Source organism: Echeneis naucrates, chromosome 5 (assembly GCF_900963305.1).
Source record: "Echeneis naucrates chromosome 5, fEcheNa1.1, whole genome shotgun sequence".
NCBI lineage: Eukaryota > Metazoa > Chordata > Actinopteri > Carangiformes > Echeneidae > Echeneis > Echeneis naucrates.
Window position 1 is genome coordinate 19203676 of NC_042515.1, and position 23573 is coordinate 19227248.

Genomic DNA, 23573 nt, shown 5'->3' on the forward strand with positions numbered 1-23573 from the left:
TCACATCCCCAGTCTAAATGGCCCATTGTTGCTGAGACGCTGCTCAAGGAAAGAGGGCATTGTGGTGTGACTGTCCTAACTGCAGTGCTGCACCGTAGGCCTAAAAATATTCCATGTCAGTGGTCCCAAGAGAAGCCCAGTGCTATCCAGGACTCTCAGTAATGAGCGAGAGAAGCTGCCTGCCACTGGTAGCCCTGCTGTCCCACAGCTCCCTCTGGCTCAGAGCTCAGCACTGGAGCTGGAGAGGCAGCAGCTCGGCTCCCACAGATTAATCATAGCTCACAAAGCAGCATGTCTGAAAGCTGAGGCTCTCATTCGCAGAGGAGCTGCCCCCAGCGGGCTAACCCCTGGGCACATTGACCCAACACATTCACATATCAGAGAGGCAGACAGTAACAGTTTGGGAAAGACTTGCACTTGGATGTGTGTCTGTGAGGGAAAATGGATTTGGAGAGTAAAAAAGGAACAGGCCACACACTGAAACTAGCAGCTGAGAAATAAAGATATACTGTGTAGGACAGACTGTGTAGAAACTATTTTAACTTGTCCATCTTTAATGTCATATACAATGTGGCATAAGAGGGGGACAAAGAGTTTCAAAGAAAGGGCAGGGGGGGCAGACATAACAGGGATTTAAGAAGGTTGTTTGGGACACTATGCTATGGCGATGCAATGATGCAAATTGTGATCAAGCCCTGTAGCGAAAATAAAAACTGTTTCTAAAGGGTTGAACTGCCATTATCTATAGCAATTCCTTCAGTGTATCTCACTGAAGAATTGATGTGGAATGGATTTCTGGAGGCAATCGATGGGCGACATTCATAAAAAAAAAAAAAAAAAAATGTCCTGTATCTCCTGTTAAAGGTAGTGCAAAAACCCGCTATCCATACAATAGATTTATATTTACAGTCTCTCTACAAATTAAGCTGAACACTTAAAGAGAGAAAGAGAGAAAACATTTCCAAATCACAACATGAAGACAACCAATGCTCCTCGTTTGAACATTTTATGGGCCTCCTTTTAACAGTTAACATAAGAGATGTCACAGACTGAATATAATAGATCAAAGATATATAACTTTGAATGCTGCGTTCAGAAATCTGTCTGGGCAAAAATGAGACGGATGAATCACACCTTGCTAGTTCATATTGTACCAAGCTGCAAGTATGCAAGTTAGGCTCAATAATCAGAGCCATTTTTAACCAATAACTACTCAGGAATAATGGGGCGTGATATATATATATTCATCTACTTCAAGTGTCACACATTTTACAAAATGCTCACCTTCAATTTCATGTGAAATCCACAGCAAAAAGATGGGAGATATCTAGAAAAACAAAACATTCCCAAACGGTTTCAACTAGTGCAAATATCTTACATGAATTTTTAATATGTTGTTATGATCCTACACTCCGATTCCTAATTAGAACTGCAAAATGGCTCCTGCAAAAGAGTCTTCATGGTGGTGAATTGACCCACAAGAGCGATTTGATTCTAATTTGCTAATTTCTAGTTAGAGCTAGAGCTGCTATCGCTTTAATTTCTGTCAAATCATCTTCACTGTCTCCAGTATAAGCTCTAAGCACTGACGACACTCCTGGACTGTGTCCAGAAACACTCTAAGCACGGTTTTAGTTCACATCTCATACTCATCTGCAACCGCTTTTCTGAAATATATACTTTGAAATTGCTTGATCTTGGTTGAAAATTGACCTTTGTTGATCAATCCGCACATTGTCCATATTTGGAAAATAACAGTCCATTTGTGTCCATATGTACCCTGGGTGTCCATAATTGTAGTCCATTGTCCTCGACCAGCATACTATATATGCCATGTGTATGGCTCTGCACAGCCTGGTGTACGTAGTTTGTGACGAGTAGGTTTTAACCCATTATTTAGTGATGGAAAGCCCTCCATATTTTCCCCCATCGCATGGCAAATATATGTGAGTTATCCATCCTCTTCCTCGTGGCTCAGAGGGCTCTCTTGCTATCGTGTGACCTGAAAGAGAAACAAAAGCACAGACAAGATAATGAAATCATTGTCACAGAGACATGTAATAACATTGAAGGACTCTGGCCCACTCCGATACTCGTTTGAATGAACGTTTCCATTTGAATGAGCCCGTTGAGAGTCAGAGGAGGACAATCCAAATCAAAGCATTTCCTTGCTATTTCTGTCATTCAATGGATTGAAAACATTTTGTTTGCTGTCTAGCTGTCTAACTGATTGCAGGAAAGAGCAGTGTCTGAACTGCTAAAGCTAGATTTCACGTCTTGTAGCTGAAATGGTTTGTTTACACTTGGTTAGTAAGTTGAAGGTGTAAAATTGGAAATGTAAAAGCTTGTTTTACATGAGCAGACCAACATCCAAAATACAGTTAATATGAACAGATATATGTAAACTTTAAAATCCCATTCTCCAGCAAATGTTTTGATGTAAAGCCAGATGTAAGAGTTGGAACATGCCAAAATGTGTAAATGTGTATCTTATGGTGTAATGTCTTTGCTGTTCCTTGGTTAATAAAAGAAAAGAAAAAAAAGCAGCACTCTGGCGCTTCAGTCAGGCAATCTTTGCATATTTCCACAACACACCTACGCTGTGTGGGAGTGAAAGAGAGCCGGACAGATACAAATCATTGTGGTGAATGAGACACTGAGGCAGTGAAAGGAGGTCATGGGTAGAAAGAGAGATACAGGATAAAGAAAGACACAGAGACAGCGACAGAGCAGGGCCATGCGAGCTGTTGCCAAGGAATCGATGTCTCATTTCAACTAACTTCAGTGACATCTGCCACCAAGGCTCCAAGTAACTGCTCTCCAGTCCCAAAGCACCTTACAAATGCACAATTAATGTCCACTGATGCAGTCAGCCATTGGTTCGTCGTCCCTCTCTCAGCTGATCAGTTAGTCAGACGAGATGGGAGACACAAAAAAAAGAGAGAAGGCAGAAAGAGAGGGAAAAGAAATGGCATGGCAACATGCAACATAATGAGGATAATTGCACCTATCAGTCCCAGAGTTGGTGTTAGGCCCTGGGTCATTAATTCCACTGCCTATGACTGAGCCCAGCAGTGCCTCTGTTTCTCAGTCTATCCCGCTCACCAATTTAATTATGATTCTTAATTGTAAAGCCTCTGTGGAAGGCCCCAGCCATAATGCATTCTAATGAATGCGACAGATGTTGTGCTGTTATGCCATCTCTTGAGCAATTACTCTTATGGCGCCTGCACCGCTTCCCACACAACTGTTTCTCTTTTTATATTTCACCTGTAAATAAACTGCACCTGCTCCATCCCACAATACACACTCCGGCACAGGCATACACACACCCCAGTCGTGAGTGTCGCAAATTAACTTTCACACTTCAACAGTTTACAAAGGGCCATGAAGGACCCTCATTTAAATCAATTCATCTCATATGAATAGTGCCAATTGACATGGTATCAAACAGTGCTTGTTAGGAGTACAGAGGTTGTGTTTTCTCAGTCAATTTAGTTTTTTTTTTCTTTTCTTTTTACTCTTGCCTGAGGAGGTACAGTTACAGCAGATTAACAAGCGTGGCTCACAGTGTGTCTGACTTGTTCATTGGTTTTGTATTTTCTTTGCGATATTTGCTGATATTTTTAAATAGCGCTTAAATTAGATTACACTGAGCAAGCATAGTTTATCATAATACCACTAATTTGTTTTGTAAGCACTTTTGAAGAATTTCTATTCTTATACAGTCATATAAAGCATTAAAATCGTATTAAGAAGCAGCTAATTGAAAGTTTGTTAACCAGACATCAATTGAGACAAGCTCTTTTCCAGGTAAAAATAATAATAATTCAATTGAAGATCAAGGCCAATTCTAGCTAAATCAAATATTCTTCAGACTGGAAGATGCTTGGTAGTGCATTTATTTGTTCTTTTAAGACATCATGTCTTCCTTGGGACTTCTTTTGGTGTGAACACTGATATGGGTATATGCTTTGTTGTTACCTACAAATATCAAATCCTTTGTAATAATTGGGTTTGGCAGGATATACATGTAAGTGACGAGCACAGAATAGAGGAGAGCCAACACATCCAAGGGAACGAGAAGCATGTGAAGGGTGACATGCATTAATTATACATCAGTGCCACTAAATAGTATAACTGACCTGTGCCGAGAAAGAGAAGCAAAGAGGTAGGTACTTCCATATGTACACAAAGTGATTGAAAAAGACATTTTTCTCACCTTGGTGGTTTTGACTTTGTTGCCAGTGCTGCAGGACCAGCCAGTCAGGTCAGGCAGGACCTTACACTCCTCCCCATCCATACATGGCTGCATGTGGCACCACCACTTCTGAGCTACGATGGAGGCTGAAATAGGAAATGGAGATTCAGGGCAACAGACAGACAGCAGGTTTATGAAATGGTGAAATGCTGAGGAGCGAAGTACTCTTTAAAACCAACAAAAAACAAATATTTCAGAATATACCATTTCACAGTGGCATGTAATGTGTGCTGTCCATGGTGCTGGAATGGCATTAGAATCAGCACCATGGACAGCGTTTGTAACAAACACTGGTTTTCTGTTTATATCTACAGCATCTCTGAACAGTCCTGCGTTTTTCTCATCTGTAATATGATTATATTCACATGAGCTCAAATGCATGGCAGTTACCTTTTTTTCATTTTAATCAGATTAATGTAATCCATCAAAATGTGATCTTAAACCCTGTGTGGAATGGATAAGTCTGGCATATGAAAGCGGGAAAAAAAAAATGTAGAAATAACAGGGGAAATATGACGCAGGACTTCACTGTCAAGTTTATTCATTTACAGACTTATAAACGTCTTTAGAGTAGGTTGGCTATAGCCAGTTAGATACAGCCAACCTGCCAAATGGCAAATGTATATGAATGTGTATTTTTGCATCTGTACAGATGTATGAGATGTGACCTACACAGAAGTTACACCGTGTTCCCTCACTTTGATTTTGGATATGAATATCTAAAATCTGTAAAACACACAGCAAAGCTAAACAGTGAAACCCCCGTTACTATTCATTCATTCATCTTCAACCAATTTTCCATTTCCAGGTCATGGGGGGTGCTGGAGCCAATCACAGCTCACACTGGGTGAGGGCGGAGTCACCCTGGACAGGTCAGCAGTCCAACACAGGGCCAACACACAGAGACAGACAGAGACCAACAACCACTCACACTCAGACCTACAGACAGTTTAGAGTCACCAACCCAAACATGATGTCTTTGGACGGTGGGAAACTGGAGTGCTCAGAGACACAGGGAGAACATTCAAACCCCATAGAGAAAGGCCCCAGGCTAGGAACAGAACCCATGCTCTTCTTGTTGTGGGGCAACAGTGCTGAACACTATGCCCCCATGCTGCCCACCAGCAGTACCAGCTGTTGTGTAATACTCAGGAGTATGAATATGATGGTTTTAGTTAAAATAGGTTGTTATCTGAGTCAACAATAAATAACAATAAAGACAATAAAATATGCATTATTATTATTATTATTATTATTATTATTATTATTATTATTATTATTATTATTATTATTATTATTATTATTATTATTATTATTATTATCATCATCATCATCATCATTTTTATTTAGTTATTTATTTGGTTACAAATTGAAAATTTGTCCCTTAATATGCCAAGAGTGAGATGTTGGTTTGCTTCATATCTAGGTGTAAAGCATGGACAAGATTCAGCTCCAGAACTCAGCCTGAGCTAAAGTTTGTCTGGTATGAAACCTAAAGTTTCCTGAGCAGCTGACAATCAAATCTCCCAGATCATCTGACCTACTGTCTAGACTCCAAATTCATCATCCATCCCGTCTGCCGTCTCGAGTGGGGAGACAGAGAGGGATAAAAGAGGGCATCCATTTCTCAAACTTATTTAGTTGCAAAATTGATAGTGTTTCTCAGATGAATTTTGATCTGTAGTGACTATGGTTTCCAACAAAGGAGGGAGATGGGATGGTTTTGGCAGGAAAACGGGCTTTCAACTGCATAATGCAAGAGAACATAGACAAATCCTCTAAAGCATAATGTAAGAAGAAAACACTGTGCCTGATAGAAATAGAAGGAGAGAGACGAGACTAAATAATAGGTGTTCATGGAGAAAACATCTTTGTAGTGAGGAAATGAGCAGCATGGGGAACTGAGAGAAGTGGAGAGGGAAGGGCAGGAAGGACCAGGGCCCTTTGAGGATCGCTATCACCAGAAAAGGAGCAGATTTAACAAAGAGGACAGAGAGCAGGAGAGTAACGAACTGAAGCAGAGTGGAAAATAAGCAGCGCGAATGCAACAACTGAGACAGGACTGACATGCAACAAGAAGAGGGAGCCCATTGCCAAATTGCCAAGTCACCACGAAAATGCTCTCACAGCCATCACAAGGCGTGATGTTGAACACACTGTTGTGATGCATGAGTTCAGTGGCAGTAAACGGTTCTAAAAACCAATGGCTGTGTAATGCTCTTTAATGTGGCCATTATGGTGTCGACGATGCTGCTTTGCGCTGCAAGAGTGTTATTCAGCGCTAATGGGCATGGCCTGTGAGTGCTATTATGAAGTTAGCGTTGCCTGCAGCTTATCTCATCCTGTACTCTGAGGGAGGGGCAGGCGTGACATATAACCCCCTGCCCTGTCATGTCAGTGAATGAACAGGGGCTGGTTCGTGGTCCGTGATGTCATGGATAGTGTAGATATTGAAAAACACCCAGAGATGGGTCTCAACAGGTCAATGATAAAAAGATTACAGAGACGCTTACAGAGGCACTTAACCATGTGTAGAGCCGTTAATTCTGTGATCATCACCTCTGGGACCATATACTTCCAGACTCTGTTGTAGATGTGCACAACTCTGTGTTCAGTGCTGTCTTTACCCTGTGACCATGAAGCCTTCAGGGTCAGCTTAAGGGTACATCGCCTACAAAAGCCTCTTTCAGCGAGACATCTTCTGAAAACGTGGCATTTGACATCCACCATGAATGGACGTCCTGAAATCTATTTTAAAGGAAAAAGAGGACATTTTGCCACGAATTAGATAAGCTCTTTCTTGCAACTTTAGTTAATATGAAGCGACTGTTAATTTGGAAGTCAACCAGTTTGACTTTGACATCATTAAAGCACTAGCACTAGTTAGCATAGACATTGTTATGCTTGCCCATTCCCATGTTGCCAAGTCTTACCGTAAGATAAGCTAATGGGCTCAATCCAGGTTTTAGCTCCATATTTACTGAGCAAACAAGAGTTCAACAACGCGTTAGGCTATGTATACACAAAAAGTTCCAACAGCTGAACTTACGAACAGTCAGCTCATGTGACGTTACAGGCATTCACTCTCCTTGTATTCTTGTGAAATTCTCCCCAGATATTTGTGAAGTAATCGTGAAAATTACTCATCCCTGAGATCTCAAAATAGCAGGACGCGTGTCTAACACAAGGAGTACCTGCTCTCAGCCTCACCAACAGTCTGCATTATATTCACATAACACGATGTCTATTGAAAGCAATGTACCGCATTTAAATTACTGCCAGCTCATTAAAGCGGAATCTGCACTCACAGTGGCTCTCTTTTAGGTTTCTTTCGAGCTCTCAAACTTTGAGCAGGGGATCTGAGCTGAGGGCAAACGTCTAGACAGCGCTTTGCTTAAGGTGCAGGTGATTAGGCAACACAAGGGACTGAGGCTGTGTTATTCCCCAGGTTTTCACCTCCTCTCTGGGGTTCTCCAAATCAGGCATGTGGAGGTTTGACACTCCGAGGCAGCCTACAGCTGTGTCTCTCTTCCTATTGATCGTACCATGTCAATCCAACACCAACCTGGAAAATGTCACTCACTGTTACACTTTTTGTGGATACGGCTGTTTTTGTATGTGTGTGTGTGTGTGTGTGTGTGTGAGATTATTTTTTTGTGAGAGTCAGCTGTGAGAGCATTCAACACAGCATCTGTTCCCGTCTTCGTGCTCAGTCGCCTGCACTGTCATTGTAATGTTTGTGACATCAAGTGGACAAAGAGGGAACTGCAGGTCCCCTCATCTACATTTACTGTCTCCATGAGCACATAGCTGATGCACAGTTCAGAATCCTGTGACTAATTGTAAGCAGGTATGCTAATTACTGTGATATGTTTGTACATTGCCGTGCTTTGTTGTTTAACAATCAACACTTTCAATTTCCACTTCCACCTCTGCAGGAATAAATCACGCTTCTTCACAGTCATGTAAAAACATTTAAGGTGATACACAGCGTTTCTTGTCTTGCAATCAAAATGTTCTCCACAGACATACAAAAAGCTGTTTTGAAAAAATGGTTCAAGACTACTAGACTAATAAACAAATGTCATCTGCAAATGTGCTAACGTCGACGATCACATCAGTTAAATCGCTTGATGACACTGTAAATGTATTTGATGTTATTAAATTGAAAAGTATTATTCAAATGTAGCCTGTTTGATGCAAGGCGGTGGGTATACTAATACAATATGTGCAATCGAGCGTGACAGAGTGTTTGCCCATTAATACTTTACAAAGGCAGCGCCTGAACTCACACAGCGGAGCAACACAAACTGAGGAGGGGGGTCTTACTTTTACTTTGCATGTGCATGTGCTAGTGTGTCTGTGCATTTGTACGTGTGCACGGGCAAACGCTTTTGTGTGTTTTGCACGAATAGACACATGCGTTCCCTGCTGTGTAGTAAGTGTCATGCGTGGAAGCAGAATCACGAGCAGGCCTTTGCCCTGGCTCCCAAATCATTATTATTTAAAGGAAAAATGATGTTGCTTCACACAACTACACACAAGATGTTGGGGGAGGGGGTGGACCCAGAGGTATGAATGCCCTCAGGCATTGTAACTGTTCCACTCAGTGATCCTGAGTGCTGAGGCAGGTGCAGAGAGGCATCCATCTCTTTCTATAATGATTTACTAACACACTGTATCTGTGTTGCCCCGGCTCACACGGGTATGCATATCAAGAAAAAACAAGTAGAAGGTGTAGTGGAAAAACTGATACTGAAAAAGATTAAACAGGGTGAGCAATTACAAACACAAACACACGTAGCATCTACACACTTACAGCAAGAGACTGACAAAATGACACAACCATGACATTATGGTGTATATTGGAGTAAACAACAGCAGGCTTAGCTGTGCTGAAACACTAAACCTGATTTCTTTTCCCAATAATGAAACAGAGTTTGTCCGTCACCGTGTCTTGAACCAAATTGAATCCACTCAACCATTTTTATCAGGTCACTGAGCTCTCTGTCTTTCTCTGCCACCAAGTACAGCAAACAGCAGTGTCAATGGAACAATATAAAGATCCATTGTACTGTAACCTGGAGCGTCCCAGAGGGCGAGTTAATCTGTACATTCAGTCAGGGATAATTGGTACTTGCATATTGAGCATTTTTGTGATGTGCAACTTTCTACTTTTACTTTACACTACATATAAAAGATAATATGATATGATGTTAATTATAATGTTTAACGCTTTTTGCTGCTCTCCAGCTAAAAGCTCAGTTAAAGGTTATATCACTAAACTATATATGAAGTGGCTCCATTTTGCTGTGCAAGTATCAGCCACAATATTAAAATGCTCAGCGGACATCAATGTGTTGATAAATTTACTCTGAAAGGGGCCATTACTCATAATGAGCACCTTCACATTTGGCACACTTCTATAAAAAATGCGGATCCCTTTTTATTTATGTAAAGTTTAGAATGCAAATCTTGTTTTAGATAAGGACATTTTCCAGCACAAGGAAATTTCCCAAACATTGTAAAATAGGTCAGTTTTTTACCAAAGTGAAGATTTCACTCGCTGGAGGCGCAGACAAACCCAAACCATAGTCAACCCTTTCCTAAACAACTCTTTGACTTTAACAAATTTGGCAGAACCCCAGTTGAGACAAAAAAATGTATTCATCATGAATGCCTCTGTATTGCCTCTGTGAAACCAAACAGAGGAAATACATTTTTCTACCAGACTTCGACAACCACAATGATCTTCAAAATTTGTCACCAAATGTGAAATCTGTGCGACAAAGACTCAAAAGTGGACCCAGTGCGCTTCTACAGAGAAACAGAGAGGCAGATTAACCTCATGACTCTATTTATTGGCTATCATAAATTCCACAATGAAAGCCTCCGAGTAATATTTATCCTCCATTTATCACTTTAGTATTTGAAGCACCAACCAACCAGCTGCCAACATTAGCACCACTCATAAAAACAAAAAAGAAGTGTTTTTATGGTCAATAACAAAAAATTATGGTAAAAATATTGTAACGAATGGGGTTCACATGAAAAAGTTAGTGTCACAGTAATGGGTCCCATGTACCAGTCCTGCAGTAATGGGTCCTACTACCATTTACTCCTCTTTCATCTGACATCAATAATGAAACACCATTTACACCATGGCTTTTCTACCCAGGCGGACTCCTGACAGGGGTTCTCTCATTCCCATGGCGGCCTATGGCAGCCTGGGCGGATGTGTGTGCATGAACGTGTGTCTGCGCCAGTGGATGAGGTGTGAGATCAGAACAGAACTGTGAACTCAGAGGTCAAGCGTGACTCATGAGATGAGTGCTGCTGAGCACTGGATTCGGAAGTGTGAGGTGGTGCTACTCAGAGGTGAGATCTGAATAGGAAATGAGGAAACCTTGTGACTAGTGTGAGTTAGGATCTGAGCGTGTGTATGTGTGCGTGGGTTGTCACAGGGAAAACAGGAAGAAGTGATTAAGATCAACAAAATGAAATGAATTCAAGGAGTCAGTAACTGCCAGTCTATTTGTTCCTCATCCATCCATCCCTTCGGCAAACTATAGGCCCACTTCTTTGAAGTGAACACACAAAAGCAAAGCATCAGGGCAATACCTATTGAGAGAGGTTAGGAAAGTTTCAAATGATTGCTTATTTATCCCCGTTTTCATTACAAAGCCAATCATCTTTGCTTTGGTTGCCTGATTTTATCATTATCAAGCAATTGTTCCCATCTAGGAACTCATCAAAGAGGTTAAACAACAAATCTACTTTTTTATTGGGTGAAAATAGTGTTGAAATGAACTAACAGGTATGTTTTTGATGGTGTCATTTGAATGGGAAAAGCACCGTCTACTGGCCACTTTCAGGAATAGCAACACAATGTTGGAAGTCAGAAGAGATTCACGCCGACATACGAACATGTGAGATCTGGCCATTTGATTTGAAAATAATAAAATAACTCACTGAGAAAAATAAGAAAGAAACTCTACATTGAGGAAATTTTTCTCACAAATTTTTTCTTCTCAAATTCTAAAAACTAATCTATCATGATCTCCATCGTTGGTGTTTCCCAGAACTCTCTGACAGAAAAACACAAGCCATGAATGAATGGTAAACAAGAACAAAATAACGACAATGAGAAACTTGAACTATTTCAATGTCACATCCACACATCAGTACTTTCATTACATTTTCAGAGCCTCCTTTTCAGTGAAAAAGTGTAGGAGTATATTATAAATTATATTTCTACACTTTTACATACAGCATTGGGGATAAATAAGGTCACATTTTTATTTTTTTATTTTTTTATTTTTCAAATTTGATGCAAACATATGAAAAAAATTTTGTCATTGCTGCTAATTATTTTAGAAGCACTGAGGTCTGGGAGACTCCAAACAATTAGAAAACAAAGTCAATGTCCACAAAACCTAGAAGTGGACTTCTTAATAATCATTTTAGATCTCTTTTTTTTTTCTTTTGAGTTTCTTTGTTTATTCTTGGTCATACAATTTCTAGTTTTCATTATAGGAAACAAACAAAAGCTGGATGTAGTTTGAGAGTATCTGATTGATTTACAGTCATAAGGATGATGACATTTCAGACAAGAACCAAAAAAAACGTAATTGTGATCAAGTCCTGAGTGTTGGGGGAAAAAAAAGGCTCTGCCAAGGTTTCCCTGTGAGTGTGAATAACAGTGTGCTTCAGAGAGTCACTGATTCACTGACACTGCTCATGTATGAGACAACTATGTATTTTGCTGTGGTAGGAGGCTAATGCATTATTGGATCGGGTCGGCTGACACACTGTGCGTGTGTGTGTGTGTGTGTGTTTGCGTATGTTTGCGATCACTGCAGAGTGCCTTTGGATGATAGGGGTCACTGACACTGTTTGTTTCTTGCTGGGCAGCAGCTCTCAGCATGGAGAAAGGGGTGATACAAAGGTCTAGGCAAATGGCTGCTTTCGTTTGTCTGTTGTCACGATCAGCACATATATAGTGGACCCTTTAACAGGCATTTGACTGTGTCTATGCATGTCTGCTGCACATGTCTGAGCAGAAATCTATTTCATGATTAGGTAAATGATTTCCTCTAACCTTTTTCCCTACCCACTACATTACTGCATTTTACTCAGTGACTCGACGTCCTGAAGAACACACTGATTAGATTTGGTCATTTTTCCCCAAAGTGTATCTTTTGCCACTGTTTGGATTATCACCCAAATGTTACGCCTTGACCTATAAAGCTGATCAGAAGAAAATGCTTCCTCTATAACCATCTGTCGGTATATGACAGATATGAAATAGAATACGGTCCAAAATAAAATCTGGTCTTTTAAACATCAGGTTAAATTTCCAGTGGTGAGGCCAAGGCTCTCCCGGCCTGACAGCTGTCATATATTTGTTCTCCTTTCACGCAGCACGGAGGAATAAAGAAAGCAAGGAGGAAATGTTGGCTGGGCTTCCATTACCTGCATTAGTGGCCTTAACCTGGTCATCTCCTTAAACCACAGACTGTTGGACTTGCAGGCCACAGACGTACAGCTTGACTAAATCCCAATTATACGCAAAAACATACTATTTAACTTCTTTTCAAAGACGCCCCGCTCTGTGAGTGGCATTTTGAACCATTAAAATACCTTTTCATTGAAGTGCGGTTTAATGAGAGCCTAACCTCTTCTGAGAGAGGGAGGAGACATTATTTCACCTATGATGTGTTTCTAAGGATAGAAAGGCCAGGCATCACTTTTCCATTAGCTTTTCTTGCTGTTTGCATGATTAAAAAACAACAACAACAATAACAAAAGCCCAAAACAATCCAGCCTGACAATTTTTTCATTTTAAGAACAGCCTATTAATTAAGTCATTGATTTATTTGGTCATTGTAAAGCCATGGCCAAATAGTTCATTTAGAACTCTGGTCATTTTCCTGTGGTTTCCAAAACAGACCAAACAGTTTGCAGCAGAATCAAAGAGACCTTGCTACAGAGCTGAAAGGAAAAGTGTATAACATAAAACATCCTGAGTACGAAGTGATGAAGCAGTTCGTCAAAGTTAACTAAATAGTAATTACTGTTGCCATGACAACACAGGCAAAGATCAACAAATGTTGAAGAATAATTCTCATTAATAACTCATGATATTTTCCTAAATTCAACTAGTGTCAAGTCGTGTCTGTGCTTAAACCTGACCAAGTAATGGCGGTTATTATAATAAAGTAGGTAGGCAGATGTTGGTGTAATCACTGTAACCATGACAACCAACTGCCATACATTCACTCTTGCAGGAGATGACCCTATAGGTCCTATGGGCCGCATCAGAAGGTTGGAAAACACAGCCTCCTTCCAGCTGGTTCAGAACATACAGGCTGCTTTCATCATGTGGAATCGTTACAACTATTTCAGGGCAAATTATCGACCTGCAACAGCAGCAGCAGTTAGTGAGCAGCTCAGCTAGCATGACGGAGATATAGAGAATTCTTCAAACTTGAGTGCGATATAGCATCTTTGCTTCACAGAAATACAAATGGATAATTTCATGTATAAGAAAAGAAATGGTTCCCTGTATTTTTAAATGATGACTGATTGCATGGTTAAATAAGTAGCTTTTGGAAATGAGGTTTCAAGCCAGTGATTTAAAATATATATATATATATATATATATATATATAAAAGATATAGATTATGGGGCAGAACAAGTCAAATCAAATAAAATTTGATTTATATTGTGTTGAATCACAGCAATGTTACCTCGAGTCTCTTTACATATAGGGCAGGTCCAGACCAAACTCTTAACTGAATTAGAAGAGATACAATAAATCCCTCCATGAGTAAACACTTGGAGACGGTGGCAAGGAAAAACATACTTTTGAGAGGCAGAACCAACACCGGCCATCTGCCTCCACCACAGTGCAACAGCGGTGGAGGGCTGTCACTCAATTTGATTCCCAGGCTTGGGCTGTTTCTGTGTGGTTCTCTGACTTCCTCCCCAAATCCAAAGACACATACATTTAGGTTGACTGAGTGTGAGCACGAATGGTTGTTTGTCTCTGTGTGTCTCTATTTGTCAGCTCTGTGATGGACTCGTGACCTGTCCACAATGCGGTCCTCCGCCTTTGCTCGCTGTCAGCTGGGATTGGCTTGAGCTCCCCCCCATCCCCTACAACCCTGACAGATTAGCAGCATAGATAACCGATGGCTGGATGGACAATCACAGATGCATAGACATGGAGGTTTTTACCTTCCACACATGAGGGTCTGGCTCTGGTGGTGCCAGCAACCTGCCCTGGGAAACAGGAACACTTGACGGTTTGAGAGCGCTCCTCAATCTTATTCTTATTACAGCAGCGATGGATGGCCACCACCTCACATGTCCCCTGCTTCACCTGGTATGAGACTGGGAGAAAGAGAAAAGAGAAGAAGTCTGGATTTTTATAGGAAATTCTCTAAAAGGCTTCTTGGTATTTTGATTGGTTGTTTGTTGTTGCAAAAGAAATTGTTTAAATTACAATAAATTGGTGCTGCGAAAAAACCAAACAAAAAAAGACAACAACAAAAAAACCAAACAAACAATCAACCACAGACAGTTCTCTGAAAAAAAATCTCTTGAATTATTTACTTTTGTACTAACTCCACAATTTATTCTGGTCTCACACTCTTTGATTCATAAATAAACAGTATTTAGTGATACTCTGATTTTATTTTCACCCTGGTGGCCTCACTAACATTTTCACAGAGGCTTCTTTGTTGGAGAACAAAATTTAGAGCAAGAAATGTTCATTTCTTTGGACTCTTTTCAGATAAAATTTGCCATTTGATCCAAGCAAAGAACAGACATTTAATGAGGGAGCTATGTGGTGGAGGGAGCCATTCATAAAAATCACTTAAATCATTATGGTTTCTGGCAAAAGCTGATCACTATTAAAAGTATGCAAGCCTTTCAACTAAAGCCATTAACAAAACTTAATTGGAGTTAGTCATTATCAAACCTGGAGTCCAGTCACCGAAGAAAGCTTGAAGGTGCTGTTTTGAAAAACACTCACTCAACAGAAGTTGACTCAGATCAACAACTCTCAGAAGTTGTTGATGTGCATCGAGTTGAAAGGATTATGAATTGATTTCAGAGTTTAAATATTCATCAGTCCAGTCATCTAAACATCATGGTGGATGGTATCACCGTGGAGCTTTTAGGACATCACAGCGTTGGCTGAAAACATGTCTGAGCCGAAGCAGGTCTGGAGGAGGAATGGTCAGAATTTCCTCCTGAAGATTTTCCAGCTCTGATCAGCAGCTAAGTGAGGTTTTTATTTAAGATTCTTTGTGAATACTTTGAATGTTTATTTTCTGCGCTCAATAAAGAGGCATAAGCAATAAGTTTGACCAATCAGTGTCTGTGTCTGTGTATGCATGTGTCCACAGGAAGTGGTGGGTTAATTGAATTAGTAGCTTACCAACACAACCTCTTTAACTTTCATCCTGACATCACAGATGTCTTCACACATTATCACTTTATGCATGGCCTGTAATTCAGTAGGAACTTTTCACAATCAAACTCGCATGTCAGAGTTTATTGGAAGTTCATCACAGACGTGTGTTTTTTTAGCTTCAGAAAGTGGACTACTCCCTTGAATGTCTTTGCTGTAGTTCGGTTCTTACAAGTGACTGGTAGCTTATGTTTTCAAAGTAGCTGCCCCAACACTTCATTTGTGTGCGTTCTTGAAAGTCATACTTTAATTAGAGGACAGTTACTTTTCACCTAACATGGCACTCCAAGTATACACACACACACGCAGCAGCTAATCTCTCTTGATTATCTCCCAGCTTCCCCAGGGACCTCTGTCTGGTTAATTATAACATTCTGCTCACAGTAATCAGACGGGAACATTTAAACTGAAAGTAGATTATAATCCAAGTTTTCAGATTGACAAAGCATGTGTTGATTTGTGAGTGATGTCCTTGAAACAGTACGCTTTGAATCATTATTACTTCTGTTAAAGCTATATGGATTTACATTTTTTTTCTCCATTATTCAATTACAGAGAACAGGTTTGCAACAAAAAACAATTGAAAGCTGTTTTGAGAACTTATTTGTTGAACTTCAATCAAAAGTAATGTTTGTAAGTAAAAGCATATGATCATTTTGCTTATAAAATCATATCCCCTTGGCTTACAAGGTAAAAACTTTTGCTTGCGAGTTCAACTCCATTTAATGGTCAAGGCGTGCGTTGTTGGATGAGAGAAGGGTTTCTATTGGTGGGTTTGACATGGCTGCGTCCATTACAGCTAGATTCCCTTACTTTATGAGCTGCCTGGAGGTAAGTTGATAGTCTATGTATTTATGTTCCCCATAAGTAATGAAAACAAATTCAAGAGATATGCTCCCAAAACAGTTTTCATATCAGTTTTTTTTTTTTTTTTAATTGTAACCTATTCTCTTTTGCTCTCAAATCTCTTTTTTGGTTTTGGTTCTCCTATTGTATTTGATTGAATAATAAAGGAACAAATGTAACTCCATAAAGCTATTGCTTTTTAAATCCCTCCCGAACATCCTCCTCCATGTGGAAATGTGTTTCCTTAAACAGCGTCGCGATCGCCACAAGCTTTGTGATAAATGTGACTTCACACTGATAAAGACATACACACACACACACACACACAAAAAAAAAACAGCTGAAACACTCCTGTATGTGGCAGTTGACAGCTCAATGTCGTGCTCATGGGGATGCTGGAAGGATATTGTGTGAATAGGCTTATGTTGTATGTTGATATGTAGAAACGTGTATTGCATGTCTATGTTAATGTTACATTCACTCGAGTGCATTAAACCCATGAATCTCTTGGGAGGAAAGGTTTTTGTGGCCACCTAAAGGGAAGCACGGCAACCACAAATGTTGGGTAAAATGTTTAGTAAATCTAATCTTTGCTTATGGCTTCTGAAAGGATTCCAGCTGCCTTATCTCCACTCTCAAAGCTTGTTGTGCACTCCTGAGAATCTCTGGCACCGTTTCCCGAGCACAGCAAACCCTGCTGGTGACATTACTACCTATAAGCCTCTTTACAGCCCTGCAAAAACCTTGGTTATACTGTACCATAAGCCCAGATTTCATTTATGTACGTGACTTTACCCAGACTCCAAAACTTTTCATGCTCAGCTGAATGAGCTTTGCAGACAGACAGGAATGTGTGCGCGCACACACACAGCTGCAAAACACACAAATTCAGCACACATACACACTCTGCAGTGGGTTCCATTTCTGCAGGCCATGGCCCCTCTCATCCTTTCTGATTTAAAGTTTGTTTGTTCTCTTCTCTAGAGAGCCCCATCAATGATCCCTGGCTTTCTGAGGGCGCCCCTACCCTATCATCCCTCCACTTTCATTTCCCTCACTCCTCTGTCTCAGGCTCTCCTGAGGCTGGAGCAGCTGCCAGATTACCTCACACACACACATGCACACGCCCAAACACATATACTCTTTATTTACTGATAGAAATCTCGAATATAATAAAACAGAGCAGAAATATCAGTAAAGCAATAACAACCATAATAACCACATTTTAAGCACAGATGGAACAAAAGTCCAGTTTAAGTACAACTAAATTGCCCTTGTTTTTTTAACAAACTCATGCCCTCAGTGTCATTACTGGAAGTGAATTTCACTGTGTACAGTGGTGACTGCGTAAAACTGGTCAACTGGCCGGCCCCCATCACAGACAGAGGCAGCTTGTTAGTGGGAAAGAGAAACGGGGTGGCTCATAAAGGAGGAGGAGAAAGGAAAGAACAAAGAGAAGTTTGCCTTTCGTTGGCATAATGAGGTGAAAAGGTTCACAGGTCTCCACTCTTTGTTGCATACATCACAGCCGGGCCAGGGCTGTGTGTTTTAAAACAGCGATGCTTTTGAAGGTGTGTGTGTGTGCGTGTGTGTGTGTGCGTGTGTGTGTGTGCAGGCGAAGATGCGCTGCTGGTGTGGCTCCCTCACAATAAACCTCATGCAGAAATTCCCTCATGATGATTTCTTGCTTTCTCACTAACTTAGCAACCTGAATAAGATTAACGGAAAGATGAAATTCATAACACCAAAGAAATCATATCCTGCAAAGAAAAAAGAGACAAATTTTCCAGTTTTCTCGATGTGATTGTTGTCACCTTTCCAACAATTACTGCAGTCAAGGGCAGTCAGCATAAACTGTTTGCGCATGCTACAGGAAAAATGCTAAAAATTTGTTCTTTCAAAGCTTTTTCAGTAAGAATCTCTGCACAGACATGCCAAAGTATAGCGTATGACATCGAGCAGTGTTCACATATTGTAATTGAAAGTTTGGCATTGGTAAATTGGGAATGCAGCTCGGGTTGTCACAATCATGAAATTTTAATTGACAATTGACTGATCATCTTATGCTGTTATTATAGTATAAGCCTGAACACAGTTTAATATTACACATACACCTTCGACTAAATCCATGCTAAATCCTTGCTAATATCAATAGATGTTCATCAAAATGCGGTCATCAAAAATGAGAAATTAAGCCCTTTGAGATAGACACTTTGTGGCGCGCATTCTCCGCTGATACCTGATGGGCTATTAAACCATAGCAGAAGAATGGGGCCCGGTGAAATTATGTCATTAAAAGAGCACCAGTCGAACCTCAAACGGTGGAAAACCACGTTTATTTCTGTTAGTCTAATCCAGCTGTCACTTTACAGATGATGGAAATGACTTTAACAATTATGCAAAATGATTGCAGTCAGCTCAAATGAATGAGATCTGACGATTATGTAATAATTGTAATAATTGTAAGAGGCCTAAACTCAGCTCGTGAATGAAATTCAAAAAGGTTTATACTGAACAAGTATTGGTCAGTGGTGAGGTGGAAGAAAACTGTATGTGGTGTCGAAGAACTCTAAGTAACGAATACAGCTGTAGAGTGGCCTAGTGTGACCTTTTGTTTTGTCTTTTTTTTCACTCTTTAATAGAAAAATGAACAGCTGGCATTTTTTTCCCTGTGCAGCAAAAGTTCTGTCAGGCCACACCAGTGACACTGTACTGGGAAAAGTCAGAATAGTCAGCAAATTTATGAAAAATACATGATTTTTAAGTCAAGATATGCAAAAATTAATGCACTAATATATTTCTCAAGTGTGGGCGTTTTATACAGAAATTTGCATCTTTAATCAATCATTTACACCCTTGTGTATCCAAAGAATTTAATCAATAAACAGGGGTTAGAAAGTCATATAGAGTTTACAGCCAAAATCTATTTAACGTGGGAGAAATCAACTCATAACAACTCATGCTTGTTGCCCAGAAACAAGAGCTGTAAAGCTATTGTGTGTCACAGTTCACAATCAAACTCACTCCTGTATTGGATACACAGTTCTCCATCATCATATAATCATTGTATTATTGTTTTAGAATTAGAATTTTTCAAAGCTTTCTTGATTTTCAATCCAAAAGTAGTTGTGTGTGTTTCAACAATCCATTCACAAACATTTCATGGCCGGAACAACTGGACTGAACTACACAGGAATGAATCAGTATGAGAACATCAGGACTTCCTCCCTGAGACTGAAAAGTGAATTTTCAGCAGATGCATCTTGTTTCAGCATGAAGAGAGGTCAATATCTGCACCAGCTGAATAGCTCTGAATTAAAATAACACAAAGCCAGAACAAGTGCGAGACAAATGCCACATACCCTCCATGACTTAAACTTCAAGGTGAGAATGATGTCTGGAGAGCAGGCTGAAGTACTGCAACTCCACTACAGGCACTTTCTGATTTGCCTTTCCTCCTTCGGCCTCCACTCAGAGTGCTGCAGCCTCTCACCTCATCTGCTTAAGATTCATGTGTTGAGCAGTCACCCTCCAGCTATATACACATAATAACAGTGTATCTAATGTCTCAATGTTGCCTTTAAACCATTCTGTTATGGCCGTCTCTGTGTAATAGAGCCCATCACACACACTGAGATGAAAAGACTTCTCAAGCATGGCTAAACGCTTCTATTCCCGTGGCAGGGAAAAGGGAGGTAGGACGGTGGGGATGGTGGGGGGTGGCAACAGTAGCTGGGTAGCCAACAAACTGTGCTACCTTGAACTGATGGGTTAGCTGGGCAATTGATGTATTCTGACACAGGCAAGCAGGAACGCTGCGCAATTTATCAAAAGCCTGTGTCTTTTCCCCGTCAATATCTGACAGGCATGTCCACTGCTCCGAACAGATAGATATCTAGTCAATCTGTAGGAGGCACGTCTCTTAAACGTCAAGGTGAGAATGATGTCACGTGCTACACCAGGCTGCATAATAGCTAAATATTTTCTTTTTAAATATTTACACTTTTTCAATTACATTACCTTTATTTTTTTTATTTTTTTATTTTTTTTAGTCCTTCTATCTCTTGCTGTCTTCCTTCCCCTCTTCCACTATCCTCATTTGCTCAATGTCCTCCTTACCCTGGTCCAGCACAGCCCATCAATCCCCCTGACATTATCAGTGTTTAACAGGCCCTCATCAGGCTGCAGTCAGCTTTAAGCTGATCATCATAACAGGTTGTTGGTATGGCCGAGTGCTCAGATGCTACAAATCCATTTCCAATAAAACCTGCTAACTGAGACCTTGAGGAGCTTCTACAGAGCCTTAGATAGCACAGACCAACATGCTTATTTATGTGCAGGGAAACACATACAGCATGTGCACACAAAGACATGGCAAAAGATGTGTGTACACTAAGCTTATATGTATCTAAACATTTGCTCAGGTGAGAGAATACGTTTGGGAATATAGTGTACCTACAACCAAAGCCTTGGCAGTCCAGAAGTGATATCTGCGTACGCAGGTCCTCACATGAGCCAAGGTGAACATACACCACACACCCTCCATGGCTTCGAATAGAAAAGTATCATTCCGAATTTAAGATAGTAGCCAATGGTATTTTGATGGGGGATTAGGAAAATGTCCAAGAAAATAAAATAATGTTGTGTTTTCCAATCCTGCTCTAACACGATGCAGTCCTGAGAGGTAGCAACTGAACTTTGGTTTTCAGATAATATTCTTTAAAATTGAAGAAAAGAAAAGGGAAAAAAGAATGGAAAAGGAAATTTTTGTTGAGATTAATTTTAGCATTTGCTGTCAAAGAATCAGAGCACAGTCAGCGTTTTTTTATCTGCAGGTGAGATGATGTTTCACAGAAGGTTAGAGTGCATAATTATTTGTGTTACTTTAACCTGGCAGCTCCTGGACTACTATTCATTGTAAAACCTGCTCGTGTATTGTCCCTTGTAACTGTTAAGAAATACAGCACAGGACTAAATGAATAACAATAAAGAGCTGACAGGGTGTTGATGTGCATGTTTTGCATCAAGTTATTTCATTTTCTGCACTGCATTGTTCTATTTTTGAGAGGGCCAACTATGAAAGTGGCAGTAAGAGTAATGAATAGACTAACTGCTCGTTTTTGAGGACTTGGTGTTTCACAACTGAACTTGAACATAGCTATTATTTATGTATTATTTCCTTTGTTGTATTCTGTCCATTATTCTATTATAGCCTGGATATTGATATAGACTGAATATTTATGGATTTTTAAAGTAATTTGTCTTTTCATTCATTTAAGATGAATCAGGTCAGATAAATAAATAGTGTTTTTTGTTGTTGTTTTTTGTTTTCTGTGTTGACTATGACTACACCACGTTGTGCGTGAGGAGCACCTCTTGTGGCAAATTTTTTCTCTTTTCCTTTTCCCACAGTATTTTGAAGCTACAACTGTCAGTTAGATTGTGTTTGTGGGGCTAGTTGACATTCATCCCACCTATTCCCGCTGCAGATTTGTTTTTGAGGAGAGCTTCTGTAAAGTGACAGATTGCCTGTGAGAATGTCACTGAGTAAATGAGACAATAAAAAACATTTTTTTAGGAGTATTCTTTGACCTCTAGAGCCACCATGTGGCCGGAGGTGGTATAACAGCAAAAACATGGCTCAAACAGATGCCTCACTGACCTGCCAACAAAACAGCACTGAAGCAGGGAACAGATCTTGCAGTCATAACGTTCAGCCAATTATTTTTCAGCCTCAAACCGCTGTGTGTATGTCTGCTCACAATTGACAGCCAAGCAGTCTTAAACTTCAGCTAATTAAAGTAAACCCACTAGTAAAAAGCACCAGTCAGTTTTGGAAAGAGTCATCTTGTTTTGCAGCGCAAGTGGAATAAGGAGGAGGCGGGCACTTGTGGTGACCTTCATAATACACAAGGCCTGCAATTAGTAGTGTCCCTGCCGTAAGCAGCCTGCCTCCTCTCCGTCAAAAAGGAAACTAATACCATCAGTCATTTGTACCGACTGGGTGCTGGTAGCATTTCTATGGCTTGTAAAGGTCACCTTGCAAAACAAGCTGGGAGAGCAAAGAAAGTGAGAGATAATTAAGGAAATTGTCATAATTAGGTCCGAGGTGACTTGGGAGGTTGTCGACAACAAATTGCGGCACAAGATCTTGTGTGACTCGACACAACTGTCTCTGTGGTCTGCCCCAATGAATTATTAATAAGACTGTACTGGTCATCTTTAAGTTGGTGGGCCTGTCTCCAAGACTTATGCAGATTAAATCTAGAGAAAAGATTTAGCTCGTGGGCCTGAGGAAAGTCAGCATAGCAATGCTTTTTTCCAAGGGTTTTCCTGGGGAGTGGGGTACCTTGGTTAAGGGGTGGCAGTGCAGTGCTATGCATATTAATGCAGGAATTGGCAATTATGAGCCTGAGGATTAGAAGTCAAGAGCCTAGGCTTACATGAGACATGACCCCATTTTAAAGGAGAGCCAAACCACAGCGCATCAGGCCATTTAAAAGTAGCACCATCTCTGCACCTCTGAATGTCTGCGACCACTCCGGATAGATCAGATCACACCTACACTGATCTATCTCCGTTGACAGCGTCTGACAGCTTAAGTGCCATTTGTATCTGCTGGGTTTCTGATCACTCAAACAGGGGAATGTTATCAGCCAAGCCCAAAACCAGGTCCTGTCTAGATTACATTCTGTCATACTGAGGGGCAGAGCAGCCCCCTCCTCCAGGACAGGGTTGGCTCAGTCAGTGACGGGCTCAGGGAACATGTGTTGTACCTCTGCAGTGACAGTGTAATTAACCTCTCGTGATGATGGAAGTGGGGTTCAGAGCAAGACCTGGTGTACCTGTCGGTCCCCGATGGTTACGGTTGCCAGCAGACACCGGGTCGACGCAGAGCATCACCAAGGCAACAAGGATGGCCACCTGCAAAGGAGAAGCTGACCTCCCCCACAGTTTCATCCTGAAAGAGAGGGACAGAG

The 23573-nt window shown here is 40.6% G+C and overlaps 1 protein-coding gene across 1 annotated transcript; it reads right to left on the bottom strand.

The window, feature by feature from the left end:
• Window positions 1-1990: 1990 nt before the first annotated feature.
• tafa4b (TAFA chemokine like family member 4b) lies at window positions 1991-23553 on the bottom strand. The gene is given in 5 exon segments (XM_029503124.1): window positions 1991-2002; window positions 4146-4198; window positions 4201-4347; window positions 14505-14660; window positions 23439-23553. Coding segments are annotated over 5 exon segments (483 nt in total).
• Between the last annotated feature and the right edge of the window lie 20 nt (window positions 23554-23573).